The 13,252-nt window shown below is 49.5% G+C and overlaps 1 protein-coding gene across 2 annotated transcripts; it reads left to right on the forward strand.

Moving 5' to 3' along the window:
- The first annotated feature begins 1,037 nt into the window (after positions 1-1,037).
- Positions 1,038-2,742, forward strand: LOC119518623 (metallothionein-2-like). 2 transcript variants are annotated; one of them, XM_037815867.1, is made up of 4 exons: positions 1,038-1,088; positions 1,566-1,707; positions 2,266-2,331; positions 2,511-2,742. In XM_037815867.1, exons 1-4 carry the CDS (start codon positions 1,053-1,055, stop codon positions 2,600-2,602), a joined length of 336 nt encoding a protein of 111 aa, XP_037671795.1. In that variant the 5' UTR covers positions 1,038-1,052; the 3' UTR covers positions 2,603-2,742. The 2 variants fall into 2 exon arrangements, with proteins under 2 accessions (XP_037671795.1, XP_037671796.1); XM_037815868.1 differs by lacking the exon at positions 1,038-1,088 and having other exon boundaries at positions 1,447-1,707.
- Positions 2,743-13,252: the final 10,510 nt, after the last annotated feature.

Below are 13,252 nucleotides of genomic sequence, written 5' to 3' on the forward strand. Positions count from 1 at the left end.
TCTTTGTTGTTCAGATGTGGCCCTCTTGCTCTAGCTAAGACAACTTGGCAGGTGAACTCGCTGCATTCCCCCCACATCGGACATGACTCCCAGGGGTGTAAATCTTCCTGACAACGCAGAATACGACTCCCAGGGATGAATCTGGACCTTGCATTGTGGGATGGAGAACATCTTGACCAAAAGGGGGATGCGAAATGAAACGAAATAAAGTTTCATTGGCTGAGAGATTTCAGATGGAGTCGAGAGGTCACTCTGGTGGGCACTCTTATGTACTATATAGATAACACTTTTTAGGTTTTAATGTATTGGAATAGCTAGAAGTAAATGCCTGAAACTATCAAACCCTAATCCAGTAGCCTTGACTCTTCAAGACAATTGTATAACAATGTAGCTTACAAGGGGTCAAAATGTGATTGTGAAAACCTTGTGGATCGCAGTCCATCTGGAGTATGGATAGATGAGTAGAAAAATGGGGACAAAAACTAAATGAAAAATAGGGTGTGTGTGTGTGGGATGATTTGGTTGTTCTTTTTTACTTTTATTTTTTATTCTTATTATTTCTGTTATAAGGAAAATGTTCAAAACTAGATTGGGGTGATGAATGCACAACTATATGATGGTACTGTGAGCAGCTGATTGTACACCATGGATGATTGTATGGTATGTGAATATATCCCAATAAAACTAAATTTAATTTTTTAAAAAAAGAGTGGTTAAAGCACGCTCGCGTGCGCGCGCGCGCGCGTGTGTGTGTGTGTGTGTGTGTGTGCACGCACACACACACACAGCTATGTAATTGTCAGGAAAATTTTAAAAGAAATAACCACTTTTATTGCCGTGTTATTTAAAGCCGGTTCTGCCTATCACCTAAAACCATCCCTCCTCCGGGCGCTTCCAACGCTTTGGGAAACGCCATCCTGGTCTGGGGCGGCCTGTGTGGGGCCACCGGAAAGATTTCATCAAAAGAGAGCCGGGGGCAGAGGGGCCATTACATCCCTTCCGGCGCGGAGGATAGAATGGAGGCAGAGAGGCAGAGCCCGGGTTAGACTCAGATGCTGTGGATAAGAGAACCAGGGCGAGGCCCGGAGGTGGGGACAGGGAGAGGGAATGCGGGTGGGGGGCGAAGGTCACCCCGCCCGCTCCTCTGCGCACAGCTCCCTCTCGCCCGCTCCTCCTGGGCCGGGGACGTGAGCACGAGGCTGTCGCTGCACACGGGCTCCAAGAAGGGGCGAAGCTGAAGATAACCGGGGCGACGGTTGGGAGGGCGCGAGGACCCTGGGGCTGAGTTCCCGGAACACTGGGGAGCGGGGACAGCCGGCAGCCACGGGAAAATTGAGAAGGGGCAGGCAGAGTAGCCGGGACACCACCTGCTGCCTGGAGCACAGCGCCCACCTCGCGAGCGGGACCCAAAGGGGCCACCCACGCCGTGCGCTCCGCACCGCGTTCTGAGAACCGTGCGCCCGGCCCGGCCGGGTGCGCACAGCCCAGCAAAGCGCGCCGCGGGCTTCGGTGACTCAGCGGAGGCGGTGTGCAAGGGCCGGGGCGGGGCTTTTGCGCCCGTGCAGGCTCCTCGGGCCATAAATCCAGACTGCTTTCTCCTTGGCTCCAACACGCCCGCCACTAGCCTAACGGTCTCATCGTCACTTGCTTTTGGACCTCCGGCCTCAACCCAGCTCGAAATGGACCCCAACTGCTCCTGCACCGCTGGTAAGGGACTTCTGCTTCTGGGCCTGAAGATGCCCCAGTCCCAGGCAAGGGACTTAGTATCTCTGGGGTAAGAAGAGGGAGGTTTTGAGTGTTGAGCTGAAGTGGATGGATGTGGGTCTAGTGCTTTCTCCCTTGCCTAAAGTCTCCTATTTCAAAAGTGAGGGGACTGAGGCTCAGCGGTGTTCTGCTCCATGCCACTCAGGTAGTCAGGGGGCTGCCGGACTGGACCTGAGAGCCTCCTAGCCCCCGGGTCAGTTGAGAGGTGGGCAACCTTCTCTCTTCTCGGCTCAGGGCAAAAGTCCCTGGCCACCTAAGGTTTTCTTGGCTGCTGAGGAGCCTGGGACCTTCCTTGTAGGGTAAAAACAGGAGAGCACACTGTCCTTCCCAGCATGAGGGAGTAAAGGCGGGAGCTGGACTTGAGTCTGCTCTGGATGAGCCAGGAGCTCCCAAGGCTGCGCACAGCACAGAGCCAGGGTGGGGGGAGCATGTGCTGCCTGACGGTTGACTCTCCTGTGTCACTCTTATTGTTCACTGGCCATTTTTTATTGGTCCTTGCAGGTGACTCCTGCAGCTGTGCTGTCTCCTGCAAATGCAAAGAGTGCAAATGCACCTCCTGCAAGAAGAGTGAGTAGCATCTTCTCTTCCCCTATCGCGTCTGAAGTCCTCTCCACCACCCTGAGGGCTGGTGACCTGCCCCTTCCTAGAGGAAGGTGGCGCCTCCACAGTGTCCCTTGTCAGCGTGTGAGGGATCCCTCATTCTCTGTCCTGAGGGCTCATCTCCACCCTGTCTTTTCCTTCCCCAGGCTGCTGCTCCTGCTGCCCCGTGGGCTGTGCCAAGTGCGCCCAGGGCTGCGTCTGCAAAGGGGCATCAGACAAGTGCAGCTGCTGCGCCTAAGGGTGGGGAGAGCCCTGCTCCCAGATGTAAATAGAGCAACATATACAAACCCGGATTTTTTTTCTTCATGCAAACCTGACCCATATGCCACATTCCTTTTTCTACCAAATATGTGAATTACAATAAAGTCATCCAGACCATTCTGGCTCCAGTTGCCTTGTGATGTGTTGGGAATGTGGGACTTATCTGTAGGGGATGCTGGGTTCGTGGAGATCAGGAGGAGGCAAGGAAAGTAGGGTGTGGGGTTCAAAGGTTTCCTGGAATCTTGCCTGGCTTGACCCTTCTCCTTTGCAAGCGAAGTTGGAGGGCTTCCTCTCACCTTCTGGAACTGGTCTCTGCCCTTTTTGAGTATCTGTGTCACTAAATGCTACCTATGGTGGACCTACTGTGTACACAGGGATTAGGTTCTCGGTGGTGAGTGAAAATGGCAAAGAACTTACAGACTTCTGGGAAGAGAAAGAACAGGAAGTCCTGTGTGTGTGGTGGGGTGTAGATGGGGGTGACAGGGCTGTGTCTGAGAATGAGACGGAAGGAGCCTGAATGCAGAGACCCCTCCACGGAGACCTGGGAGCTGCCTTCCTGGCCGAGGACACAGCTCGAGCAAAGCCCTCAAGTGGCTGTGTTCCTTGGCGTGTTCGGGGAAGTGAGGCTAGTGTGCCTGGGGGTCGTGTGTGAGGCGAGAGGCCCGAGGTCACTTTATCCCGGGGACAACAGAGACCGTCTCATTCCTATGAGCGACTCCGAGTCCGGTTGCCCAGGTGAATCACTTGGGAAGGTTGAAAAAGTGCTCAACACTGAGGCTGCTACCTGCCCTCAACCCCCGCTCCGATTTCTTAGGTCTGAGGTGGGCCCGGGGAACCTACATTTTTAACAAATACCTATGCTTGCAACCCACTGCGTTAGGTGGTCACATGGAATTGTCTGAGAACGTGAAATGCGTCTCTGCCATTTCGCCCTGGTCTCAAGGCCTGGAAATCTTCCCACCTAGCTGGTATCTGGAGCTAACTCCCCCAGCATGTGGCTGCCTGCGTGGAGAGCCGAGGGCACCCGGGGCTGCCGGCTCCTGCCTGGCTGCGGAGGGTTAGGTGGGCAGGCCTCGTCATGTAGGATGTGGCAAACGTCTGGCAGAGACCGCACTGGGCTGAGAGGCCGCCTCTGAGCCTCCCTCGGGCCTCGCTGCCTGGAAACGCCCCCAGTGTGAGTGGCTGCTGTCTGGTTTCATTTCCTAGTGAGCAAGCTTGGCACGGACCTCGTGGGACATGAGTGGGGTGCCTTGTGGGCACTGCCCTGTTTGTTTCAGACTTGGCCTGGAAGCTGTGGTGCCAAAGACACAAATGTACCCGCCGCCGATCTTTCATAACACCGCTTTGGGGAGTCGCAGCTGCCAAAACTCTCCTGGGACGGTACATGGTGTTTTCACCTAGCCTGACAAACAGATTCAACTGGCGGCTTTTATTTTCCAAGTCATGTGTGAAGAGGTGTTGCTTCATCCCTCACCCCCATCCCTGAGACCCATCTCCCCAAGGAGTGGGCAGGGTGTGACCATGATGGATGTCCATTGGACAGATAAATTTTTAATAGGTTTTTACTTTTTAAAATGTGATGTGGCTGCATCAGAATGCCTCATTTGATTCGGTGCCAAGCACGCCACAGGGAAACAGCCTGGTAAAGCATCAAGAGCGTCGGCTCTGGAGCCAGGCTGCCTGGATTGAACCATAGGGCCACAGCTCAGGCAAGCAGTGTGGCTTCTCTAAACCTCATTTTCTCATGCATAAAGTGGGATCAATAATAATGCCCATCCCAAAGGGTTGTTGTGAGATATAACGTGTCTAGGACAGTCCCTGGCACATATCAAGTGTTTCCTTGGGACCAGAGGCGGCGTTTGACAATCACTAGTTGATCCATAAATCTCTGCTGACTCAGTGAGCATTTATTGGACCTTTACTTTATGGAATCATTGTGCTGGGAATAGAGAGGGGAGATAGTGAAAGATCCAAGCCCTTTGCTGGAGGAGGGTTATTGAAGTCGTGGTTGAATTCAGGGAGCATTTGGTTACCATTTCAAGATGGAGCAGCTGAGCCGGGACACAGAGCAGCACCGAGTGAACGTCTCCAGCTCTAGGTGGACCGACCCCTTCTCCACTAATGAGTGGGGGACGTGCTAAGACAGTCTTGTGGCAGCCTTGGAGAGGCGATGATTCAGGCTGACCAGGAGGCCAGCAGAAAGCCCCGTTCACTTACTCACTCATTCATTCACTTGCATGGCCACTTCTTGGCCACAACTGATTGGAGCACCAGTGGGTGGACTGGACAAGCAGGATGCCAACTCTTCTGGAGGGGGCGGGCACGACACCCTGCCCATTCCAGATGCTCAGTACTGGATGAAGGCAAACTGAACCAGTCAGATCTCTCTCCTGAGATGTGTAAATTCCATGTGCAGGAGGCAGCAGGGAAATAAGGAGGGTCACTGGAGCTAATACTATAATGAGTATTATGTCATGGAAACAGAAAAGAACTCACCCTAAATGATAGCAGTGAGGGTAGTTACACCAAGATTTTCTGCTTTTCCAGGAAAGCTGCCTCACATTTCAGTCTTCCAGAGACCCAGAGAGGCTGAACATCTTCTGAGAAGGGTCCCACTGACACCTCATCTCCCTTTGAATTCTGAAGGCAAACCTTGCATCAGTCAGGGCCGCTGGGTGCCAGCAACAGAAACGAACTCTAGCCAAATTAGGTAGAAAAGAAATTCCTTGGAAGGATGTTGGGGACCTATGGAATTGAGCAGAAGGATGGAGAGCAAGGCTCAGAGAATGGGCAGGAGCTGTGGGCGGCCAGGCAGCTGGTCATCCCCGGAGAGCGGTCCACCTGGGCTACCATCACCCCCGCTCTTGCTGTGGCCACTGGCCAGCGATAGTCCGAAACTGTCCATCCAGCTCTTTTCCCTTTGTCCAAGGCTCAGAGTCCCAGAAAATCCAGCTTGTTGGGGCTAGATGGAAATATCTGGCCATTTTTGGATTCCTAGTGGAAGAGAGGGTCCTGCATACTCCTGTAGGTCCCTGGTAAGGGTCCCGGCAGGAAACCAGTAAGTAATTGGGGAGAGGCTGTGGGGGCAGGGCAGGGTGGAGCGAGTGTCTGGAAAGCACTCAGCACACAAATAGGGTGCCTGCCCACCGACAAAGGCCATGTGTGTGTGCCTCTTCCTTGTACCCTGGAGGAATGAAACTAATCTCAGGATGGGTTCTTCTCACAGGGCTTGAAGGAGGGAGGGGGGCAGGGATGTTGGTGCATTTTCCTGAGGGGCTCAGGATCAGCTTGTTTCAGAAGCCCTGTATGGGGGGGTGGTGCGGAGCATTTGAGGTCTCTCAGGGTGCCCGTGTGGAGGTGTGCCAGGCAAGTCTGTTCCGAGCCGCGTGGGGGTGGGGGAGAACCTGAATCACACGCAGCTGCCCAGGGGCCTCCGGGCTGTGGGGTGCTCCTGGGCTCCACCCAGCCACCACGATACCCACTTCCCCCCACCTCCAGCCCCACACCAGCTCCTTCCAGCCACGGCCTTTCTCCCTCCCTCTGCTGGCACCAGTGCTTTTGCCCCAGAACTCTTCTATTTAGAGGAAAATGTTGGGGGGGGCAGGGGGAGCAAGAAAGAAAGAGAAAGAAAGAGTGGGGAGGGAAGGTGGGAGGGAGGGAGGAAAGAACCTTGAGGGTTCTGGGAGGGTGGGGGGGAGGGTGGGTTCCACCTGCAGGGACAAACTTGGCTGGCTTTTTGCCTGGAGGCCAGCAGTGAGGATTTCCCAGGGCTCAGAACACCCACACCCCCTCACCCCCCAAGCCTCTGGCTGGTTAGACTTGGTAATTCTTGTGTCTTCCAGGCAGAAGGCCAATACAGGCCTGGGGAACCCGTGCTGTTATCGAGGCTGCTTGGTGGGCTAGCTCCCCGGGATTCCAGAGGTTGCTTCCCAAAGCTGGGAGATGGGGTCTGGACCCCATTTCCAGCCCCTCCCCAGGCCTGCCCAGTACACCCTCAACCTCCCTGAGGGGATGGGGCTACTGTCATATCTAGACCCCTGGACTCTATTCTGTCTCTGAGACCCGTCCCCTCCCATCACAAGCAGCACAAGGTTAAGCCAGAACCTAAACCAGCAGGTCAGTGACTGGATCACTCCCCAACCCCCACTTTCAAGGGGCCTGTCAGAGAGGGGGTGATGCTTCTCCCAGAGCTGTGACTCTGGGGATGGATTCAGGGCTTGTGATGAGCAGTTGTCAAGTTTGGCTGCCTGTCATACATTACCCCAATTTTCTTTTTGGGGAATTCCCTCTCCCCACAGCTTTGGGGAGTGGAGATCCAGGGTCTGGCTCCTGGTATAAAAGCTGGAGAGTCAGATCCTTGTGCTCCAGGAACTCAGCCAGTTGGCTGTTCCGTCCTGGGACTGACGCAGTAGAATGAGCCTTAGAGAACGTTCAGCATGGGCACAGGTCCCACCAGATTCTCTGGGGCCCGAGTCCAGGTCTACAGATCCTGCATCCCAACTCCGTGGTGTTTCCTGGGCTCCTGCCCTCTTTCCGAGCGTGGTCTACCAGCCCCCGATCAATCACTCTTCTGTAAATGACCCTTAGCTTCCTTCTACTGCCTGGAACCAAGGAGTCTGGCTCCTCCTTTGGTCGGGGAGGAGAGTCTTCCTCCTTGGCATCACGGGACCACCCACTGTGCCCGAGACTCACCACCAGAACCCCAGGCCTGAGACTCTGAGGCAGAATTAGATGGGGGACTGGATGTCACCTCCCATCCCAGGCCGTGTTCCTTCTTGCTTGGGCCTGTGAGACACACCCATGGGTGAGGTTTTCTCTGGGCATGAAGGCATCTCCTGCCCTTGGGTCCTGCCAGTCTAGACCCTGGGAAACTCTCACTTTCTTGGCAGAAGCAGCTCCTCGTAACCCTGTGGGTTGTATGAGGCTGGGTTCCTGATAAAGATGAAAGAACAAGGCAAAAACCCCCAAAGACAAACTCTTCTGGGGGGAAAGTGCCCAAAGAGGGCATGTGTGTGGGGTTCTTGGTGCCCTGACTTCCCTTACCCCTACCCCAATGTGGGCTCTTGCCTCTCCTGGAGGAGGGGACAGTACTAGCAAAGTCATGGAGATGAAAAAAGGAGCCTTGTTTGATAGGTTGCGAATGTCCTCTCCATTTCTTGGATAACGGGGAGCCATAGAGGGATAAGGAGGAAGGGAACATCATGATAGGGGCTATTCATTTATTCTTTCCTGGGTGCTTCCACTGTGCTGGGCTTTTGTGCATTATTCTGAGAATAAATTTCTGCTTCGAACCATAAAAAAATCAATGCCACAGATTGATTAATAGTGATGAGTAATACATGAATAAGATAGTCTGGACCTCCCAGGCTTCTCAGCTCAGTATGGAGGGTGGGGGAGTATCAGGTACACAATGCCGTTCAACCTAGGGTGAGGAGGAGGCAGCGTGGCATGGAGCAGACTGCAACCACCTCTCACCCCGCCCACTGCTACCGCGCTGGTCCCAGCCACCCTCTGCCCATCCCTGGGTTGCTCCACTCACCTCCTACCTGGTCTCCCCACATCTGCCCCAGTCCTCCTTGCAGTCCAGGTGCAGCCCAGCCAGGCACCTCCAGTGCTCAAAACCCTCCACTGGCCTCCCTCTCACTCAGTGTGAAAGCCAATTTAGAATCACTTATCAAAGTTCAGTGGAAAATCCCATAGATTCTGATCAGAAATACATTGAATCTACAAATCAATCTGCAGAGAATAGATAGCTTTAGAGTATTAAAAGTTTCTACCTACCCCAAATGGTATATCTTCAGGGGATTCTTGGTAAATGTTTAACAAATATGCTTACCTAAGTTTACTATAACTTTCACTGAAATAAAGGTTGTATAGTACATAATTTACACAAAGATAACCAGATACACGATACTCTTGATTGTGAAGCCCCTGGAGTCCATTGATTCTCATAGGATGCTTTCAGTGATTTTTGCTGAATTCTTGTATCTGCAGCCAACCTACTGTTGCAGTGATGAATGAGTGTAGTTCTGATATGAATGTTGGTTGATGTTTTCATTTACATTTACAAATAAGACAGCACCGTTGGCATTTTAAGTCAGATAGTTCTTTGTCGTGGTGGGGCTGGCCGGTACATTTATTTATAGGCTGCTTGGCAGCAGTCCTGGCCTCTACCCACTAGATGTTAGTATCAGTCCCACCCCCACCCCCTGTGACAACCAAAAATGTCTCCAGAATGCCAAATGTCCCCTGGGGGGCATAACTGCCCCTGGTTGAGAACTGGCTTATTTCACTGAATCATTTATCCAGTAAGTGTTTTTATAAGATCCCAGATAAGGATAGGGACATCTTAGGCAAGTTGAAAGCTGAATGCCATTTTTAAAAACCAGCAACATAATTTAGCTATGAATATCTAGAATTCTAAGAGTCCCCCCACCCTCACTCCCCATGCCACAGATCCCAGGTTTTGTGTTCAAATATGCAAGCCTCAGCACTTCATATTTTAAAAAGGGATTGACTTCACTTCCCGGACTTTTGCTGACCCCTGGTGGTCATTTCTCTTCATTGCAAGCTGGGTGAAATCCCAGTTCAGCTTTCAACCAGCAAATCAAAAGTTAAAAAATCAGACTTGGCTTTCTCAGATACTAGAAAGCAGTTCTGTGGCAGGACTTTAGGAAAGTAGTTTGGTATTGGAATTCGCATGAGCTGGTGTAAGTGGTGACCTGCCAATTTTTCTAGGGCCTATCTTAGTTAGAATTTTTAGGATACCCACTTTGTTTCAAGCTTTCCCACCTGTCCTACTGCTAAAAATCCTATTTGAAATATATTTATAGTTTGTGATCAAGTGCACTTGAATTCATCTGGTGAGGATATTTTTGAGAATTTCACACTTGGTGGTAATTAGACACCTTTTGGGGTGCCATAAAATGGGGGCATCTTGTATTAAAGCAGTGTTTTCCGAATTTGTCTGATCATAAGAAACATCCAAGATACTTGTTAAAAACACAAATACAACGCAATAGGCATAGGGGACCCTTCCCCCTTGTTGGTCATTGACAGCAAGGCAGTCTGGGAACCTCTGTGTCACGGTGTGTCAGTTGTCGCTATGGTGACGGGCTGCTGGATGCTACTGGGGATGATGCCTGCCTCCTGAGACTCAGTTTCCAGGCTTGTGCCACCTTCCTGTCCATCTGGGCATGCCCTTTGGCCTGTTCTCAACCCAGTTCTCAACTGGACCCATCCTGGTAACACATCTTGCTGTTCTTTTCAAACCCTCCAGTGGCTCGCCTTTTCTCTTGAGATAGAAGAAGTCACAGACCCTGTGTGACTCCCTCCCATCAGCCACATCGGTCTTGTCCCTGTTCCTCAAGATTATCAGGAATGTCCCATGTTGGGGCCTTTGCACCTCCTGTCCTGCACTTGGGATACTCCATCAGGCCGGCTCCCTCTGTCACCTGCCCTTCAGAAACTTATCCTATGTCCCTTCCCGGATTTATTTTTTCCTGAGCACCTGCCATTTAATCTCCTATATACATTTTTATCTTCCATATTTTTTTTTGATGTTTTGTCTACCTCCCCTAAGAGAATATACGTTGAGTGAGGGTAGGGATTTATTTTTATTGGAAAAATTCTTTATTCCTGCAGATATTAAATGGCAGGGTGTATACATAAGAAATAAGTCAGACAAGGCAACTGTGAATCAAAAATGCCTCCATGTCTTTGGAAATAGGAATGTTATCTTTAGAAAACCACTCATAGCTATTATATCGTTATCATAAAAATTTTTTATGATTGTGGTCAAAAAATGCTCCCCCTTTTTGACTCAGCATGTGAAGTAATATAATAACCTCACATCTTGGTTTTAGAGGCTCAGATGCGATCTGAACTATATTTTCCCTGCTTGTCGTCCTAAGGGTTTATTTGGTCAAAGAAAAAACAAGTGCAGCAAAGGGCAGTTGTAGAGCAATGATTCAGACTTCAGAAGAACCATGTTGGAGAATAAGTGCAGAGAAATGAACAACGACCGCTCCTCCGGCTTTAAAAACATTCTTAAGAATTTAATCATCCGTGGTTCTGGGGTCTGAGGGGCAGGTCCAGATGTGGCATCTGAAGGCCTGGGGTCAAAACTGTCGATGCTGCTTCCTGGGTGTGTATCTGTAGGCCAGTGGCTTATGTTGTTATATCCCAGGGCCCAGAACACTGCCTGGCACACAGTAGTTGCTCAGTAAAAATAATAAGTGAAAAAGAAGCCAGAGTTGGCCATGCACCATTGGAGGTGCTGGGTGTGGGAAGGGTGGCCAAAAGACCCTTGGGACTCACAGAGATCCCCAGGTGGGGAGGAAAAGGCAGACATGAAGGCCTCCCCTCTTCTGCAACAATGTGAATTCCACGAACACTTAAAGCCCAGGGGCAGGTCCAGAGCTGGGCCCTGCAGGGAAGTCAGAGACCAGCACACGGGCCCACCCTGGAGAAGGTCAGGGCCCAGTAGGGTGGACGGCTGCCCACACATCCATCTAATGTGGGCGGTGGGGTCTGTACCCTGTGAGGTCTGTCCCAAGGCCCAGAGGGCACCAAGGAGTGAGGGGCTGGGGACAAGGAAATCTTGGGTGAGGTCTTGGAGAATGAACTGGATGCAACTGGGAGGAGAAGGGGGGCATATCTTGGGACAGTGATGATATTCTTGTTTCTTTTTTGCTTTTCCCTCCCTTTCTCCCTCCCCCTACAGCAATTGCTGGAGGCATATATGCTTGTGGAAGAAAATTTGTGAATTATCGAGAACTAAGAAAATCCATCACCCAGAGATATCCTTGCTAACATTTTAGTGCCTATCCATGTGGTCTATTTTGGGCATTATTAATTTTTAAGTATGCTTAATGCACAGATATGTTCTTCTAGTAAAAAATTAAAATATTATAGATAGGTCTCAAGGCCCCTTTGACAGCCAGCTCCGCTCCTGCTTCCTCTACTCCAGCCCTCCTCTCCCTGAGTTCCATTCATCAGTGCAATGACTACCATTCCAGACTGTTCTTTATGTATGTAGAGACATGGAGACCAGATTTTCTTTTCTTTTGGTTAGTTAGAATCACATTGTAAATTCAGCTTTGTGGTTGCATTTTTCACTTTACATGTGAGTGCTTTTTCTGTACGTTTACCCAGGTACCTATAGAGAACATTATTTTGTGGTTTTAAAGACATTTTTTGAACCAGATTCCTCATAGTTTAGTGCAACTTGGTCATATATTGACTTAGGCAAAGGGGTTGAGAGCACAGACTTTGGAGCCTGGTTGCATCGATTTGTAACTTGTCTATCACTTCCTAGCTGTGTGACTTTGGGCAGGACACTTAACCTCTCTGTGCCTTATTTTTCTCCTTTGTAAAAGGGGCTCTAAGTAGTTAGTATCTCCCTTTCTTCACTGAGTTGTCATGAGGACAAGTGAGATAATACATGTAAACTATTAGGGAGATTGCCGTTTGGAGTGCTACAAATAAATATTAGCTCTAGTAATTTTGTTAATAATTATAGCACCACCTCAGGGTGGAGTGGTGAAGTAGTGTAAAAGCTAAAGTATAGGTTTTGCTGGTGAGATTTGAATCCCAGGACCACTACTGGTCTTGGGTAAGTTTTTTTTTTAACTTCTCTATTCTTCATCTATAAAATAGCTTACTAACAGTACCCACCTCACAGGGTGGGAATTCAATTAGTTAATGTGTCTAAAGTATTTAGAAGGATTATCATTTGGCCATAAAAAGGAATGAGGTACTGCCATGTGCTATAACATGGGTGAACCTTGACAACACTATGCTAAGTGAAAGCATCCAGCCACAAAAGACTAAATATTATATGATTTCTTTCATATGAAATGTCAAGAATAGAGAAATTTGTAGACACAGAGAGTAGATTAATAGTTGCTGGAGCTGGGGGGCTGGGCAGAGGGAACAGGAGGTGATAGCTAATGGGTACGAGGTTTCTTTTTGAGGTGATGAAAATGTTCTAAAATTGACTGTGGTGGATGGTTGCACTAAAAACCACTGAATTGTGCACTTTAAATGGGTAAATTGTGTGGTTTGTGAGTTCATCTCAGAAAAGCTGTTAAGAAAAAGAAGGGTACCTGCACTTAGTAAATATTAGCTAGTAATTTTCTTTTTATCTGCTTCCTCATTTTAAAGAATGAATGTACTACAGTTTTTAAAGCCATGTTCCTATTACTAGACACTCAAGCTGTTTACCCATCTCCTTTCCCACCCATGCTTCTTGACCCAGAAGTGGAATCACTGGGTCACTGTGTATGTACATTACAATTTCTTAATATTTTAAAAATGCACATATAGGTTTATTATTTTAAATTGTCAGATTAGTAGTTTAAGCCAATTTTTTTTCACTTACAGGTGAATGATTTTCAAATATCATCAAGTATTCTGCAGCATTTTCTTTATCCATCCTTTTATGAACATTCTATTATGGAAAATTTCAAACATATACAAAAGTAGAGAGAATAGTATAAAAAGAACCCCCACCCCCACCCATGCCATCCTCCAGGTTCAACATACATCTAAGTTCAGCCCAAGTTTGTATAGCACTTGTAATGACGGCAGAGGATGCAGTGTAAGCGTGTACCTTAATTTATTG

Source organism: Choloepus didactylus, chromosome 22, assembly GCF_015220235.1.
Source record: "Choloepus didactylus isolate mChoDid1 chromosome 22, mChoDid1.pri, whole genome shotgun sequence".
NCBI classification, from domain to species: domain Eukaryota; kingdom Metazoa; phylum Chordata; class Mammalia; order Pilosa; family Megalonychidae; genus Choloepus; species Choloepus didactylus.

Bases quoted from the DNA above. Each gene is read 5' to 3' on its own strand.
- LOC119518623 (XM_037815867.1), top strand. From the start codon at position 1,053: ATGCTGTGGATAAGAGAACCAGGGCGAGGCCCGGAG. The intron at 1,089-1,565 runs GTGGGGACAGGG...GCGCCCGTGCAG, and splicing joins AACCAGGGCGAGGCCCGGAG to GCTCCTCGGGCCATAAATCC. The intron at 1,708-2,265 runs GTAAGGGACTTC...TGGTCCTTGCAG, and splicing joins CAACTGCTCCTGCACCGCTG to GTGACTCCTGCAGCTGTGCT.